The sequence below is a fragment of the Amblyraja radiata genome, chromosome 19 (assembly GCF_010909765.2).
Source record: "Amblyraja radiata isolate CabotCenter1 chromosome 19, sAmbRad1.1.pri, whole genome shotgun sequence".
In the NCBI taxonomy this organism is placed as follows: Eukaryota; Metazoa; Chordata; class Chondrichthyes; order Rajiformes; family Rajidae; genus Amblyraja; species Amblyraja radiata.
The window spans coordinates 22,740,529-22,756,673 of NC_045974.1; the positions used below are offsets into that span (position 1 = coordinate 22,740,529).

General features: G+C 42.1%; 1 protein-coding gene across 1 annotated transcript; it reads right to left on the reverse strand.

The window, feature by feature from the left end:
- Positions 1-670: 670 nt before the first annotated feature.
- Positions 671-8,836, reverse strand: LOC116983993 (glioma pathogenesis-related protein 1-like). Its single transcript, XM_033038000.1, has 6 exons — positions 8,436-8,836; positions 6,326-6,571; positions 1,384-1,496; positions 1,222-1,304; positions 1,070-1,093; positions 671-971 (listed from the first exon to the last, which is right to left on the reverse strand). The coding sequence occupies exons 1-6, from the start codon at positions 8,595-8,597 to the stop codon at positions 841-843; spliced, it is 759 nt and encodes a 252-aa protein (XP_032893891.1). The 5' UTR covers positions 8,598-8,836; the 3' UTR covers positions 671-840.
- Positions 8,837-16,145: the final 7,309 nt, after the last annotated feature.

The following is a 16,145-nucleotide window of genomic DNA, read 5'->3' on the forward strand; positions in this document are numbered from 1 at the left end:
ACCCCAACAGTCCTTTCAGGTTAGGCAGAGGTTCACTTGCACCTCCTCCAACCTTATCTACTGTATCCGTTGTTCAAGATGTGGACGTATACATCGGCGAGACCAAATGTAGACTAGGCGATTGGTTCACTGAATACCTTCGCTCAGTCCGACTGAACCTACCTGATCTCACGGTTGCTAAACACTTTAATTTTCCTTCCCATTCTCACACTGACCTTTCTGTCCTAGGTCTTCCCCATTGTCAGAGTGAGGCTAAGCACAAATTGGAAGAACAGCATCTCATATTTCACTTGGGCAGCCTACAGTCCAGTGGTATGAATATTGAATATCTCTAACTTCAAGTAACCTCAGCATTCCCTCTCTATCCCTCCCCCACTGAAGTCGCACCAGCTCCTCATTTTCACCCAACAAAAAGCTAAAAATGTGTAGGAAGGAACTGCAGATGCTACTTTAAACCAAAGATAGACACAAAAAGCTAGAGTAGCTCAGTGGGACAGGTAGCATCTCTCGAGAACATGGATAGGTCATGTTTTGGGTTGAGAGCCTTCTACAGCATTTTGGTTTGGTATCATTTAGGGAGCCATAGAGCAGATGGAAGTTTGGCCTAATCACTTAGGATTCACCAGCAATGTTACGACTTAGCAGATTACACATGGCATCCAGCCTGATCTGAGAATGTTAATTTTTAAAATGGGTTTACTTGAAAAATTTATATATTTGCGATTGAAATTGATCTAGTTTTCATGTGGATTAATGAAAGTTTCACTTTTTTCCTCTTAACTGCAAAATCCAACATTCAGGGAGGCAACAAATACAGAGCTGGAAGAAGGTTAATGTGTATTATACATAGGCAAACATGTTGGTGTACTTCTGTTGTGCAAGATATACTCCACTGACAATAATAATAATGAGAAATGGTCTGATTACTAAAACTGTAATACAATAATTGTCACACGGGGAATTTGAATGTCCTGCAAAAAAAGAAAAAAATGACATGTGAAAAACAGATTGTACTCTCTTAACACTCTAAAACAAATCATTTAAAGATTTAATATTAAAATGTACTCACTTGTCACATCACGTGTTGCATTTCCTAAGAAAGATAAAACATAAGGATGAATAATCTTTGTTGCAAGTGAGAATTATTTAATTCATCTCTGTCAGTATTAAAGTCTGAATGATTGGTGAAATATACGAAGAGATTATGTGACTCAAACTTACTGCACAATTTATTTTCACACCATTCTTGTGGGCACTTAGTACATGCTTTTCCTCTTGAATAAGGATGCCGTGGATAATTTCCACTGTGGGAAATGAAGAGATAAATATTAATGTATTATTAATAGCACCATCTAAATAGAACTTAATGGAAGAGAGACTTACGGTGGTCCATAATCACAAACAAAAATGGATGAAGGCCGGGAGGTGAAGGTAGTAATTCCGTTTGGACAGTAGTGAACTGCACAGCCGACCTTGTAACTTGATGCCCAGACGAGCTTGAAATCAAAATATGGGGGGGAAATCAATCATTATGATAATCTACTCTCAAGCAAATCTTCAAAGTTCATGGGGACACTTTGACCCTAGCCAGTTAAAAATGGTGCAAATTACTCTCCAGGTGAAAACTTAACAGGAGCTCTTGCTCTAAAAGGTTTATCCCACTCTTCAATGGCACACAATTAAGATCAACAGAGTATTTCTTTAAATATAAGCACCCACTGGCAGAGTTTGGTACATATTGTAGATTCTTCACTTTTCAACAATGATAAGAAGAGAAACCAGGGTCAGATGTTCCATGAGATCATAAGAAACAAAAGTGGGAGCAGGCAATTTGGCCCATCATTCCTGCTCTTTCATTCTATAATATTACAGCTGATCTTTTATCTCAGTATAATATATCAAAAAATCTATCTTTGCCTCAAATATATTCAGGGACTGAGCTCCAAGAACTTCTTAGGTAGTGAAATCTGAAAAAACAGCAGTATCTGAGTGAAGAACCTTCTTATTAGAATGTTTGTCACTTATTGTGAGACTGACAGTTTCTCAATGATCCAGCCAGGAGAAATACCACCCCTATATCCACTCCATCAAGAATTTTAGAGTGTTACATTGAGATCGACTTTCATTCTCCTGATGTCAAGAGACTATAAGTTCAGTCTACATGAATTCTCCTCCCATGGCAACTCTCCGATTATCAATCCCCTGGTGAGAAAATAAATGTCACCAGAGTGACATACATAAATATATCAACTTCATTTAAATAAACTATTCTAATATTTTAATCCTTTCAAAATATCACCAGTTAACCATCTTCCCATTAGGATTTGCCCGTGTGTAAAAAAAAAAAAAGTCCCTCACTGCATTAGGAAGGACCCAAAGTGCTGGAGTGCAGGTCAGGCAATTCAGGAGAATTCAATGTTTATGCCACTAGGATGCAGACTAACCAAGAGGAATACGAGGTACTGTTCCTCTAATTTCCAGTGGTGCTCACTCGGGCCATGGAGGAGGCCCAGGACAGAGAGGTCGGATATGGAATGGGAGGGGGAGTTGAAGTGCTGAGCCACTGGGAGGTCAGGTTGGTTAATGCAGACCGAGCGGAGGTGTTCGGCGAAATGATCGCCAAGCCTACGCTTGGTCTCACCGATGTAGATCAGCTGACATCTAGAGCAGTGGATGCAATAGATGAGGTTGGAGGAGATACAGGTGAACCTCTGTCGCACCTGGAATGACTGCTTGGGTCCTTGAATGGAGTCGAGGGGGGAGGTAAAGCGACAAGTGTGGCATCTCTTGCGGTTGCAAGGGAAAGTGACCGGGGAGGGGGTGGTGCGGGAGGGAAGGAAAGAATTGACGAGGGAGTTACGGAGGGAGCGGTCTTTGCGGAAAGCAGACGGGGGGGGAAGATGTGGCGAGTGGTGGGGTCACGTTGGAGGTGGCGAAACTGAGGGAGGACTATTTGTTGTATGTGACGGCTAGTGGGGTGAAAGGCGAGGACTAGGGGGACACTGCCCTTGTTGCGAGTGGGGGGGATGGGGAGAGAGAGCAGTGTTACGGGGTATGGAAGAGACCCTGGTGTGAGCCTCATCTATAGTAGGGGAGGGGAACCCCCGTTCCCTGAAGAATGATTAATTGCTTGTCAAATAATGTAATACTACAGAATAGTTGTATAACAACAATGCCATTGTTGGTCAATGTATTAAAACTTAATGTTTTAGCATAACCAATGAGAAGTGTATGCGGGAGTTAAAGGGAAAGAGAGTGCAGGAAAAGTCACAGGAGTTTCCAGAAGTAATAGGAGGGAAGGTAAGGTTGGGTAAAATCAGGATCAGTATGCGAGGAGGGGGATTGAATACTGATTTAAAGGTGTTATATTTGAATGTGACCAAGTTTGAAGATGATACGAAAATAGGTGGAGGGGCAGGTAGTGTAGAAAAAGCAGGGACTCTGCAAAAGGACCTGGACAGGTTGGGAGATTGGGGAGATAGAATATAGTGTAACAAAGTGGGGGAGTCTTGCTTTTTAATAGTAGAAACTAGACTAAGTGGGACCCGTTGGGTCCCATGTTCACACGGGAGGGCTGGTCCCCCAACGCAATATTCCGCCTCTCCACCAATTCCAATATTGGTGGCCAGTGGGGGGGCTTTCTGGAGTGCTGGTATGGGTTCTTGGGGTGGCAGCTCAGTTCCTCAAGCCTGATCTGCTGGCAGCTCACTCACGGCTGGTGGGCTGGCAGTTGACTCATGACTATTCCTTGAAATTCCATTTCAAGCAGGGTGCAAGTCCACCAAATTCAAATCCATGTTCCTACCATTTCAAGCAAGTTGCAAGTCCACCAAATTCAAATCCATGTTCCTACCATTTCAAGCAGGGTGCAAGGCCACCAAATTCAAGTGCAGTTTCTTACCACTATGTGCAGGGTGCAAGACCACCAAATTCAAGTGCAGTTTCCAACCACTTCAAGCAGGGTGCAAGGCCACCGAATACAAGTGCTGTTTCATACCACTTTCAGCAGGGTGCAAGGCCACCAAATTCAGTGCAGTTTTATTCCACTTCAAGCAGGGTCCAAGACCACCAAATTCAAATGCAGCTTCATACCATTTCATGCAGGGTGACACCACCATAAAACCACACAGAACACCAAACTCACAGTTCAGTAGACATTCAGTGTGTTCAGTTGATTCACAGCTCAGACAGAGTCATGACCTCTCCCTCCCCCATCATGCAGAGACTGAGCCACACCCACACTTCCGGGTTTTTAAACCCCTCCCCCTCCCACCGGAAAAGGTGTGGCTTTCAGGGTGTGATTGACAGGAGAGATTCTCAACATTTTTAAAACACTAATAACACTTTTATTTTTCATTGATGGGAAGAATTCTCTGCACCTGCTCAGCGGAGGGGGGACTGAGTAAGATGGCCAAAAATCACAGCCGTAAGTAGCGTTTTATCTAAAATAAATATACAGTGCAAACAGGAAGTAAGTGCATTTGCAGTAGTGCCTTTTAACTTCAAGCCAAAGCACCCAAGCCACCATTTGCAATAAGTAGTGCCTTTCAACCTCAAGCCAAAGCACCCAAGCCACCATTTGCAGTAAGTAGTTCCTTTCAACTTTAAACCAAAGCTCCCAAGCCACCATTTGCAGTAAATAGTGCATTTCAACCTCAAGCCACCATTTGCAGTAAGTAGTGCCTTTCAACTTCATGCCACCATTTGCAGTAAGTAGTGCCTTTCAACTTCAAGCCAAAGCATCCAAACAACCATTTGTAGGCAATGCCATTTTACTTCAAACAAACCATATTTTCATTTTCAAACCACATTAAGGGTACTCACAGTTGTGTAGACATTTGTTCAGTGTTATTCAGAGCTCAGGGAGACGTGACCCTTGGCTTCATCCATCTTGCAGTGAGTGAGTGAGGCACACCACTTCCTGGTTTTATAGTCCCTCCCCCTCCCTCCAGCAGGGGCAGCAGAGAGAATGGTGAATTTTTTAAAAACATTAATATCTCTGATTTGTCATCGATGGGAAAAATCCTCCGCACCCGTTAGGCGGAGGGGGGCTCTAGGCGAGGTGGCCAAAAATGACGGCCGTAGGTGGCGGCGTTCTGTCGGAAATCGCAGCACATTAGGCCAAAAGCGGTCAAGATCAGAGATTTAGTAATATAGATAAAGGCGTAGACTATTTCTAAATGAGGAGAGAATCCAGAAATCAGAGGTGCAAAGCAAAGATCCTATAGTTTCCTCTTTAGTTTCAGAACATTATTAAAGTTAAATTATAGAAACTGTGATTTGAACCACAGATGTCTGGAATATTAGTGCAGTCCCCTTAATGACTGGTCGGTGGCAGTTAATCAAATGTTTGATCTCTCCCCTCCCCCCTTTATGAAATGCATCTACTGAACATAACACGCACACAAGAACCCAAGAAAATAGAAGCTGGTGTTATTCATTTGGCATTTCAAGATGCCGTGTCATTCAGTCTGATCCATCCATGTTTCAACCCCTCCTTGATCTGAAATCAGATTGTAAAATGTTGGATAACCAAGCTTTTACATTAAATGGAACTGAGGTACTGGTGAACCATGATCTAATAAATTGTGGCTCAATCGTGGAATAGGTCTGATATTCTTGGCACTTATCTAAAAAAAAGTTTTAGAATTGAATTATGAGGATTCAGAAATTAAGCATTAGCCTAGAAAGAGGTTTTCAATTACAAAGCAGCCAGTTCAAGAAATACAAAAGTTGCTAATTTCCGACAGTCAATGAGCAATCTAGCTTGTTGTGCCTGGTTACCACTCAACATTTAGTTTCTCTCTGACCCGACAACAATCATCTCATACAAGTGATAATAATCATGGACATATCAGCAGATAGACACAAAAAGCTGGACTAACTCAGCGGGTCAGGCAGCATCTCTGAAGAAAAGAATATGTGAAGTTTTGGATCTGAAGAAGGGTCTCAACTCAAAACATTACCTATTTCTTTTCTCCAGAGATGCTGCCTGACCCACTGAGTTACTCCAGCTATGTGTGTCTATCTTCTGTTAAAACCAGCATCTGCAGTTCGTTTCTACACATCGTGATATCACCAGTACCAATTCCCTATTCTTCACTAGGGGCTGGAAAAGGAAGCCAATCCACAAATATTTCCATCCATACTGTTGGGGAGGAAATGGACAGGTAACATATGTAGTTCATTTAAATACATAATATAATAATCGGAACAATATCATATGAATAAATCACTCATTGCTGAAAAACTAGCTGTTGAGAATAATAGCACTATTTTTGATTATCATTTTGACTGATTAAATTATTTGTGCAAAATAGATTACCTGGGTGTAGTGGCCACACACCTTTGTGCATCTTCGAGAATCATAATTGTAATGTTTAACCTCATCATACCAACTTTTGATTGCAGCAGTAACATTTACTTTTGAACCTGTTGTAACATGGATGTTCTCCCCAAGAGTGTTGAATACTGGATGAAGTTTGCCTTTTGTTTGTAGGTCGCTGTTGTGTTCAAAAATGCATTTCTTACTCCATGCAAGGGCTACCTCAGCAAGAATCCCATCCCACGACTGGAATAAAAAATAACACATTAACACTTGAATTAGAGAAATGCAGCTAAGAATTAAAAAACCTTCTGCATTCAAAATGTTTTGTTGTGTTCTCAGTACACCGATTAACGGGAAGAATGTTTGCACTTGCATTGAGAATGAATAATGTTTACGTTCACATTTCCTTTACTCATTCCACTTGAGGAGGATAAATAATGAAAGGTTTTAAATGACCAAGCACTCAGTGGAGAAACTTGGTTGTTTTTCTTTTAATAAGAACATACAAAATTACTATTTTGGGTAAGCCATAAAGAATTATTAGACTAGTTCTTAACATAAATTTTAAACAGCTAGTTCAGAAGTGATCTCTTTGAAGTCATAGAAGCATGAAAACAAGCTCTTCAGCAAACTAAATCAGTTGGTGTCAGCCATCGACCACTCATTCTACACGAATCCCTTTTTATTCTATCTGCATGTAAATCCAGATGTTGGTTTGCAGATGATGAAGAGTCACAAACTGAAAGATCACATATGCAGAGATTCTGCCTGATCTGCAGAGATTCTGCCTGATCTGCTGAGTTACTCCAGCACTTTGTGTCTATTTTGATATAGGGAGGTTGCACGGCAGTCGGGTCACGACCCGTGACCCATACTGTTGCCACGCTACGCCAACTGGAGTACACGCGATGAACTGCAGGTAAGCACTTACCATTGTTTCCAGCGTAGCGGGCCCGTTAAAAACGGTCAAAAATGTCAATTTTTGTGCAATAATAATTATGGAAATTGGGGTAAGCGTGAGAGATATTTATCCTACTTCAGAATTCCAAAAGTGAGGAGAAATGACAGTAGAGAGAAGCAGCAGCTGAAGGGACAACAACAGCTAAAGTGCTTGGCGAACATTGGCCGTGCAGATATCAAGATTGAAAATATTGGGAATTATCGCATTTGCTCACTGTATTTCATCAACAGTTAGGCATTATTTGTGTTTTTTCTTGATTCCTTTGGTATCTAAAAAGTTTCAGAAGTGATAAATCTGGCTGTAAAATAATAAAATCGCCCATAGTTCTCAAATAGGTTTTTACATACATAAAATAAAACGCTTCTGAAGCAAAATTTATTATTTAGGATATTTTTAAGGCGGGGTTTGACATATTCTTGAACAGTAAGGGTGCCAAGGGTTACGGGGAGAAGGCAGGAGAATGGGGTTGGGAGATCAGCCATGATTGAATGGCGGACTAGACTTGATGGGCTGCATGGCATATTTCTGCTCCCATAACTTTGAAATTATGAATTTATAATCACCACCTCCAGCACTTTAGGTCTTTGTTTCAAATTTCTAGCGTCACCTGTATTTTGCTTTTCTTATAGTAACTCAATTGTCCCTGTGAACAGACCTAAATAACTGCAAGTAATTTCCGGTAAACGTCCCTTCCTCCTTTCCATCACCCCCACCCCCCCTGAACGTTAACTTGTCCTTTCCTTATTCTCAGAAATGGACTTCGACCTGAAACGTTCAGCCCTTTTCTTTCTTTCTATATTACGCTGCACGATCTGCTCAGCGTTTTCAGTATTTTCTGTTGTTATTTCAGATTTGCGTATCTGCAGTTTTTTGGTTCCAATTTTGGTTTCACGAAGCGCCGCAAAGAAAGCAGCTGAGTGCACGTTCTCCGGCGGTGCTTTAACAGTACAAATTGAACGGCATTACAACCGCGCGAACCGTTTTACAAAGAAAGTCAATGCCTACACACCCAACCTTTGTACTCACATCAACTTAAAAACCACACAGCCCCAGTTCTCTCTAAACACCTTGTAACCGTACAATTAACAAGCATTGCATCTCTTGACATTGTGTTGCAGTGTCGCGAAGTACGTTATTTCTTCATACCATGTACAGCATGTCGCTGGCGGGAGGGTCGACTTGAGAGCGGTATAGATTGTGGGTATCGACGCAGTTCTTGATGAAATCCTCGTCGTCTATGTCAACTGTGGTTCCCACTCCAAAAACAGCGAGGTAAAAGAGTGCATGCAGTGAAACCTTGCCCGACATTCTCACGTCCGTATAGAGAAGTCCTTACACCAGAAAATTTGCAACAGGAAGTTACCAATTTCACACCAACAAAGTAACACAGTCTGCCGCTGAAAGTGGGGGCTTCCCCCCCGTTCAATGTTAAGGTGGAGAGCAAAGATGGTCAGTGTTTAAGAATACTTTTCCCGTTTACTAATCATGGGCTGGGCACATACCCTTGGCGCCGCCTCTCTGTTGCTGGATCTCGCTTGTCGTGGGGAAGGGTTGCACCAATCTATACAATGATCCCGGATACAAGGTATTTTAAGAAGTGAAATACCTACCCACGCAGAAGCAGTAAAAAAAACCCACAGATCTCAAAAAGAAAACTAACCTGCGTCGCCCATAGGTCACTTTAAATATGATTGATGGAAGTTGATTAAAAATGAGGAAATTGATTAAAAACCTGTCAAAGGACTAAAAATATGCAGAAAGTATACTGCCTAATAAAGGTCCCAGAGGGTGACATTCTTCAACTCCTAACTACTTTTTAAAGGTGTAAGAGTTTCTCTCTCCATCATCCTTTCAGGCAGTGAGTCCTAAGACCCAATAAAACTCCCTGGGTGAAAAATTGTTTCCCTCTTGATTTATATCCTTTTAGTTACTTTCCATCTGGAGAATGATGCAAGGATCCTTGTCACGGTTTACTACGAACAGCTTGGTAACAGAGGACTCTCTGATTTACGGGTTGTTCCCAGGGACACATTGGAGATAGGCATCAAGTGCTGCTGGAAGGCCATCAACTCAGTCAAAGACGCTCTTTGATCGGCCCAAAACTTTTTGACCTCCCAGCAGAGCGAGATGTCCGTCGGGGAATGTTGCCGACTGGCCCGCTCCAGACTGCAGGAGTATGTGGTAAGGGATACTCCAATCTAGTGTCCTTCCACTACTGGATATTGGGGGGCAGAGTGTGGTGGAGACGCCCCTCAAACAAGGGAAGGGATATCACCCCAGGGGGCCACATGAGTGGCAAAGGTGCTGGATATAGGGAGGTTGAACGGCAGTCGAGGTCACGACCCGTGACCCGTACTATTGCCACGCAATGCCAACTGGAGTACACGCGATGAACTGCAGGTAAGCATTTCCTATGGGTGCCAGCACAGTGGGCCCTTCTTCTGTCCCAGCATCCGGACTGGTTGGACACTCGCGGACCATGGGCAGTCTATCCCCTCGGCCGGGGTGGGGGGTGGGGGGTGGGTAAGAGGTCAGGGGAGAGGAGGAGGTCGGGTGTCTGTACGAGGAGGTCGGGGTGTCGGTGCAGTGCGGTCAGTGTCTGGGTGGGCGGAGGGAGCAGACTGTCCCCAACTCTGATGCAGCTGACGTTGCCCGGAGCCGCGGCCCCACTCCACCCGGCCCCGTGTGTGGGCGCTGCCGACCCACAGCCAGTGACAGTGCAGCCCACAGGGGGAGATGGGGCGGTGGGCGGGTGGGGCCGGACAGCACTGACCCCGGGGGGGGAGAGTGGGGGCTGTACCGAGGGATGCGCTCCTTCAGCCGCTTACACCTTGGTGCTCGGGTTCAGAGCAAAGATATTAGAGCATTTGGTTCAGAGCGCTTAGTCACCCAAAAAAATAATCCCACAATATTGCAATCAAATTGCTCTGAATTTGAGTTTGCTTTATATAGAGAAGGCTTATCGAGATGGTGCTGTCTGGACACGACAATGAATGCGGCTATTAGTCGCGGATTGTAAAAGAAGCTACACCATGAGATAACACCAGTTTAAACCTGATACCTTCCCGCTTTCAATGACAGCACCCACAATTATTTACAGCTCAAAAATTGACCATTTCGATGGTTGTTAACAGGTAAGAAAGTACGCATTCCGTGTGTTAACAGTGTGTGCCGAGGCAGCCATGTACTCCACATGGATTGAGCTGCTCCGTGCGTCACGCCCTTTGATCCGATGACCTTACGTGCAACCCCCCTATAATGATAATTTTGTGAACTCAACCTAATACAACGCCAATGAATGTACGTATAGTTGCTGAGAATGTTGGAAGCATTTTTGCATTGTTCGTGCTTCATATATTTTTGTTATTATTCTGAATAAAATTTATTTGGGGGGAAAAAGAACTAGGCGCCTGGTTTTTGATCCTTATGCCCTGAAAAATAGGCCTGGAAAGTTGATACGTCCTCAAGACAAAGTGACCTACATTCTAAACTTGCGAAAGAACAGCTGCCTTTTGGAGATAGTGGCTGTCTTATGTCAACATTCCATATACTGAAGAATCCTTTTCAACTGCATGAAAGGCAGCAAATGTTGCCCTCTTATAGTAAAACACACATAATTGCCCCATCCAATTATTTTTCCGGCATCTGGCTCATTTAGATATGTTCCCCACGTTTCCTGGGGCCTCATTTCCCATATTCCCTTTAAGGTCACCCATTGCTTCATTCCCATGCTTCCTTTACACTCACCATGGTCCCATTTACCACACTCTAAACTCAATGGAGCCTTCTCCCCATGATCTGTTTAAACTCAACTGATTCACTAAAATGTTTATTACACTGCCGTGTAATATTTAAAAAATATATAATTTAAAGTGTGCTGAACCGGAAGAATATAAAATAGTCTGGGCAATCTATGCCTAATTATGCTAACTCTACTTACCTGCATTAATTCCACATCCCTCCACACTTTGCTCATTCATGGAATGTTCAGGTGTCTCATAATTGTGACAAGGCTGCCTCCAACACCTCTGGCAACCCTGTCCACATACCTATTAATCTGTGTGAAAAACCTACCCTTTGAAACCTCCTTCCTCCTTCCTCTCGCCTTAAACCTATGCCCTCTCGTTTTAGACATGTTTACCACAGGAAATAGACATGTGGCTTTCTAAGACTCATAGTTTTATATACCTATTTAATGTATTTAAGAAATAAGTGGGAAAGGAAATGAGAAACTCTAAACCAGTTAGCCTGAAGTAATTAATCTATTGTTAAGGAAGTGCACGTGGAAAATAATTGGAAGATTCGATGGGTGGCACGGTGGTGCAGCGATAGATTTGCTGCCTTGTAGTGCCAAAGACCTGAGTTTGATACTGACTACGGGTGCTGTCTGTGTGGAGCTTGTACATTTTCCCTGTGATCGCGTGGGTTTTCTCCAGGTGCTCCTGTTTCCTTCCACATTTTACAGAAGTATAGGTTAATCGGCTTTTGTAATTGAAAGTTCTAATATATGGGGTGATCACTGGTTGGCATGGACTTGGTGGGCAGAAGGGCTTGTTTCCATGCTGTATCTCTAAAGTCTAAAGATGGAGTGAACATAGATTTATGAAAAGAAAATCATACTTGACAAGTCTGTTAAAATAGTTTTTTGAGCTGTAATGCATGATTTATTCATATTGTGACACCTCCCTCCTTTTTTCCCTCCGTTCTCCCTCCACGGTTGTTGGTCTGATCTGCTGAGTATTTCTAACACTAGAGTTCTGCTAGTTTCTGCGTAGAACTAATCCTTGAGTCAACACCAGTGAAAGAAAATAAAACTTGTCACTTTGCCATTTGTTTGACGTTGATGTTATTGTCATATGGCAAGGAAAGGGCCTTTGGACCTACTTGCCCAAGATGCCCATCTACGCTAACCTCATTTGCCCATGTTTGACCCATTTCCCTCCAAACCTTTGCGATCCATGTACCTGTCCAAATGCCTCTTAAATGTTGTTATTGTAGGTGCCTCAATTACCACTTCTGACAGTCGTCCCAAATACCTATCACCCTCTGTGTGAAAAAGTTGCCCACTACGGTCTTATTTAATCATCCCCTTCCTCACTTTAAATCTATGTCCTCTAGTTCTTGATTCCCCTACTCTTGGAAAAACTGGGTGCTTTCATTTAGCTCTGTCCCCAGTGCCCTGGCAACCCCCTCGTAAATATTTTCTGCACGTTTTTTTTTAAGCCTTAAGTTGTTCTCCTTCACTACTGAATATCGGTAAGTACAGTTTAAACAACATTAGTTAACTGGGAAACATTCTGGGAGATTGAAAAGATACATATTCTTTACTTCTTTCTTCAAGTGTTGTAGTTGCTGAAGACCTGTTTTTACTTGATATGGCTGTGGACAGAAATTCCACTAATTCCACAGTGATGAGCAACAGCTTAAAATAATAAAGCAGTAATTCCCTTTTGCTCAAAAGAATATCCAAGTTACAGGCAAATTGATGCAGTGACATGAAAGTAAATACAAGATGGCAAGTAAAGTAATATTTCAAAATGATCGATGAATTCAAATTAACCACCCAGAAACACTAAATATCACAGCTCATGTGTAGATTGGAAAATTCAGGAGCTACTAAAACTGTCACTCTGAACTGTTAACGTGCCTAGTTATTTATTTCTTTTTCCCTCATATTCAGCATGCCTCAGTTTCACTTTTCACAGAATGAGGCCTATTGAATTAGGTCACATTGATAAAAATCCAATTTACCAATGACATTTTAAAGGTTCATCCTGAGGTTAAAATATGACACAAAGTGCTGGAGAATCTCAGCAGGTCAGGCAACGTCTCTGGAGAACATGGAGAGGTGCCGAAACAAGGAACTGCAGATGTTGGTTTACACAAAAGGACACAAAGTGCTGAAGTATTTCAGCTGGTCAGGCAACATCTCCAGACAACACAGAAAGGTGTCCTATCCATGTTCTCCAGAGATGCAGCCTGATCCGCTGAGTTACTCCAGCACTTAGTTATGGAGTCAAGTTTATAAAGCATCGAAACAGACCCTTCAGCCCAACTCGTCTGTGCCGACCAAGATACCCATCTATGCTGGTCCCATATTCCCAGGTTTAACCCTTTTCCCTCTAAATCTTTGCTCTCCATGTACCTGTCCAACTGTCTCTTAAGCATTGTTATTGTACCTGCCTCAACTACCTCCCCTGGCAGCTTTACTCCACCCATCTGCCAATCAAGCCATTATTTTGTTCAATCCAATTTTATTCCTTGTATCATTCTAGAGACATTAGGTCTTTGGACTAATTAACATAGGTCTTTTGATTAACATAGTTCTTTGGACTAATTTACAAGAAATACCAGAAAGAGCTGACCACAACTTGTGATCTCTGAATTGGGTGCTTCAGATTCCAAGCCAAAAGGAACAAAGACATTATTCCAAAAGAAATATAGTATTGTACTGCATGATGATCTGCAGCAGTGTGCAGAAAAATACAATGAAAGCTTTCAGCAGAGAGTAATAATGTCTTGCTTCATGTTGCCCTATTGTCTGAAAATGTTCACTGTTTGATTATAATATCCATGACTCATGCCAACTATCTTCAAAAACCCCAAATACTTGGAACACTCTCTGTTTTGGTTAGAGATTATTAACATAATGTTTTCTCTTGAACCAGTGGGAAAAACTTAAATTGTGCTCACTAAAATCATTTTTGTGGGTTAGAGATATTAAAATACTGCACTGTGTTGGAATGAGAGTTGAAACACAGCAGACATTCCACATTGGTCAGAAGTGACAGGATCCATATATGCTATAAGAAAGATGTTGTTAAGCTGGAAAGAGTGCAAATAATATTTTAGAGAACGTTGGCAGGACTTGAGGGCCTGTACTATAGGGAGAGATTGGGCTATATTTATTGCAGTACAGTGTATAAGATTGTGTTGGGATTAGATAGGATAGATGAACAGTCTTTTACCCAGAGTAGGGACTCAAGAACAAGAGGATATATGTTTAGTTTAGCTGGTGGGTAAATGGAACGAGGTGCCAGATGAGATAGTTGAGACAGGTACTATAACAGCATTTAAATTACATTTGGACATGTACATGGATAGCAAAGGTTTTGAGGGTTATAGGAAAAACAGGGGCAGATGGGACTATTGTAAGTGTAGATGTTGGTTGGTGTAGGCAAGTTGGGCCGAGGGGCTTGTTTCCATGCTGTATGAGTCTATGACTCTCTGGTACCCAAGGACCAAAGTGTCCTCAGTAGGATCTCTCAAACTTGCAACCTCACCTAATTAGAAGGACAGGGATAGCAGGTGCATTAGAATGACCATATCTGAGGGTCTCACCCAGTACAGTAACAAAAAAAACCCAGAAATGTCGGATGAACACAGATAATCAAGCAGCAACTCTTGGAAAGAGAAACAAGTTTAAGAAAAAAGTTTTCAATTATCAAAATAGAAACACTATATTTCATGGGAATAAATGAAAAATGGGTGCAAATGTAGAATTTAAAGGCAGTGCTTCAATCAATGACCCTCAGATTATGTCTGATTTTATACAATCTGTTTCTCTTCATGCAAATCCTGCCTCGCACATCGAAAGTTTCCAGCATTTTTCGTTCTTAATTCACTATTAATTCTTGTTTGATAGCTCTCTAGTGCACTTAGCCATTTGCAATGCTAATTACACTACCTAATAGAAGTTGGACCTGCTGCAGTACTTTGATTCTATTTTCAAAATCTGCCTTTTTGTTATATGCGGTGGGGAGATAAGAATTTCTGTCCATATTCGCAGCAGCACCTTGAATTTCTGACAGTCTTGGGTCATCAGAAACATTTCCGGTATATTCTAGAAACAAGGACTGCCAATGCTGGTTTATACCAATGATAGACTCTAGCACAGTTTGCATCGATATTGGTTTATTATTGTCACGTGTACCAAGTTATAGTGAAATACTTTGTTTTGCATGTTATCCAGGCAAATCATACCACGTATGAGTACAATAGGTAATGCAAAAGAGGAAATAAGCATAGTGCCAAATATAGTGTTACAGTTACAGAGAAAGTGCAAGTTAAAAAAACGAGCAAGAGCTGCAGCAAGGTCATAAGTGTTAGGAGCAGATTTTGTCCATTCGGCCCATTTAGTCTACTCCGCCGTCATTCACTCATGGCTGATCTATCTCTCCCTCCTAACCCCATTCTCCTGCCTTCTCCCCATAACCCTTGACACCGGTACTAATCAATTATCTATCTCTGCCTTAAGAATATTCATTGACTTGACCTCCACTGCCTTCTATGGCAAATTCCACAGATTCACCACCCTCTGTCTAAATACATTTCTCCTCTTCTTCTTAAAGGAACACCCTTTAATTCTGAGGCTATGGCCTCTAGTCCTAGACTCTCTCACTAGTGGAAACATCCTCTCCACATCCACTCTATCTAAGCCTTTCATTATTTGATAAGTTTCAATGAGATCCCCCTCATCCTTCTAAACTACAGGGAGTACAGTGCCGTCCAACACTCAACACATGTAAATCCATTAATTCCTGGGATAATTCTTGTAAACCTCATTGGGACCCTCTCCAGAGCCTTCCTCAGATATGGTGCCCAAAATTGCTCACAATACTCCAAATGCGGCCTGACCTGCGCTCTATAGAGCCTCAACATTACATTCCTATTTTTGTATTCTGGCCATCTTGAAATAAATGCTCACATTGAGTTTGCATTCCTTACTACCAATTTAACTTGCAAATTAACGTTTTGAGAATCCTGTACCAGAACTCCCAAGTCCCTTTGACCCTCCAATTTCTGGATTCTCTGGAGACAAAATAGTGTGCACCATTATTCCTACTATTAAACTGC

Excerpts from the sequence above, each read along its gene's own strand:
- LOC116983993 (XM_033038000.1), bottom strand. The coding sequence starts at position 8,597 with ATGTCGGGCAAGGTTTCACTGCATGCACTCTTTTACCTCGCTGTTTTT. Across the intron at positions 6,572-8,435 it reads CCAGCGACATGCTGTACATG|TCGTGGGATGGGATTCTTGC; the intron begins GTATGAAGAAAT and ends TTTTTATTCCAG. Across the intron at positions 1,094-1,221 it reads GTGTGAAAATAAATTGTGCA|GAAATGCAACACGTGATGTG; the intron begins GTAAGTTTGAGT and ends TATCTTTCTTAG.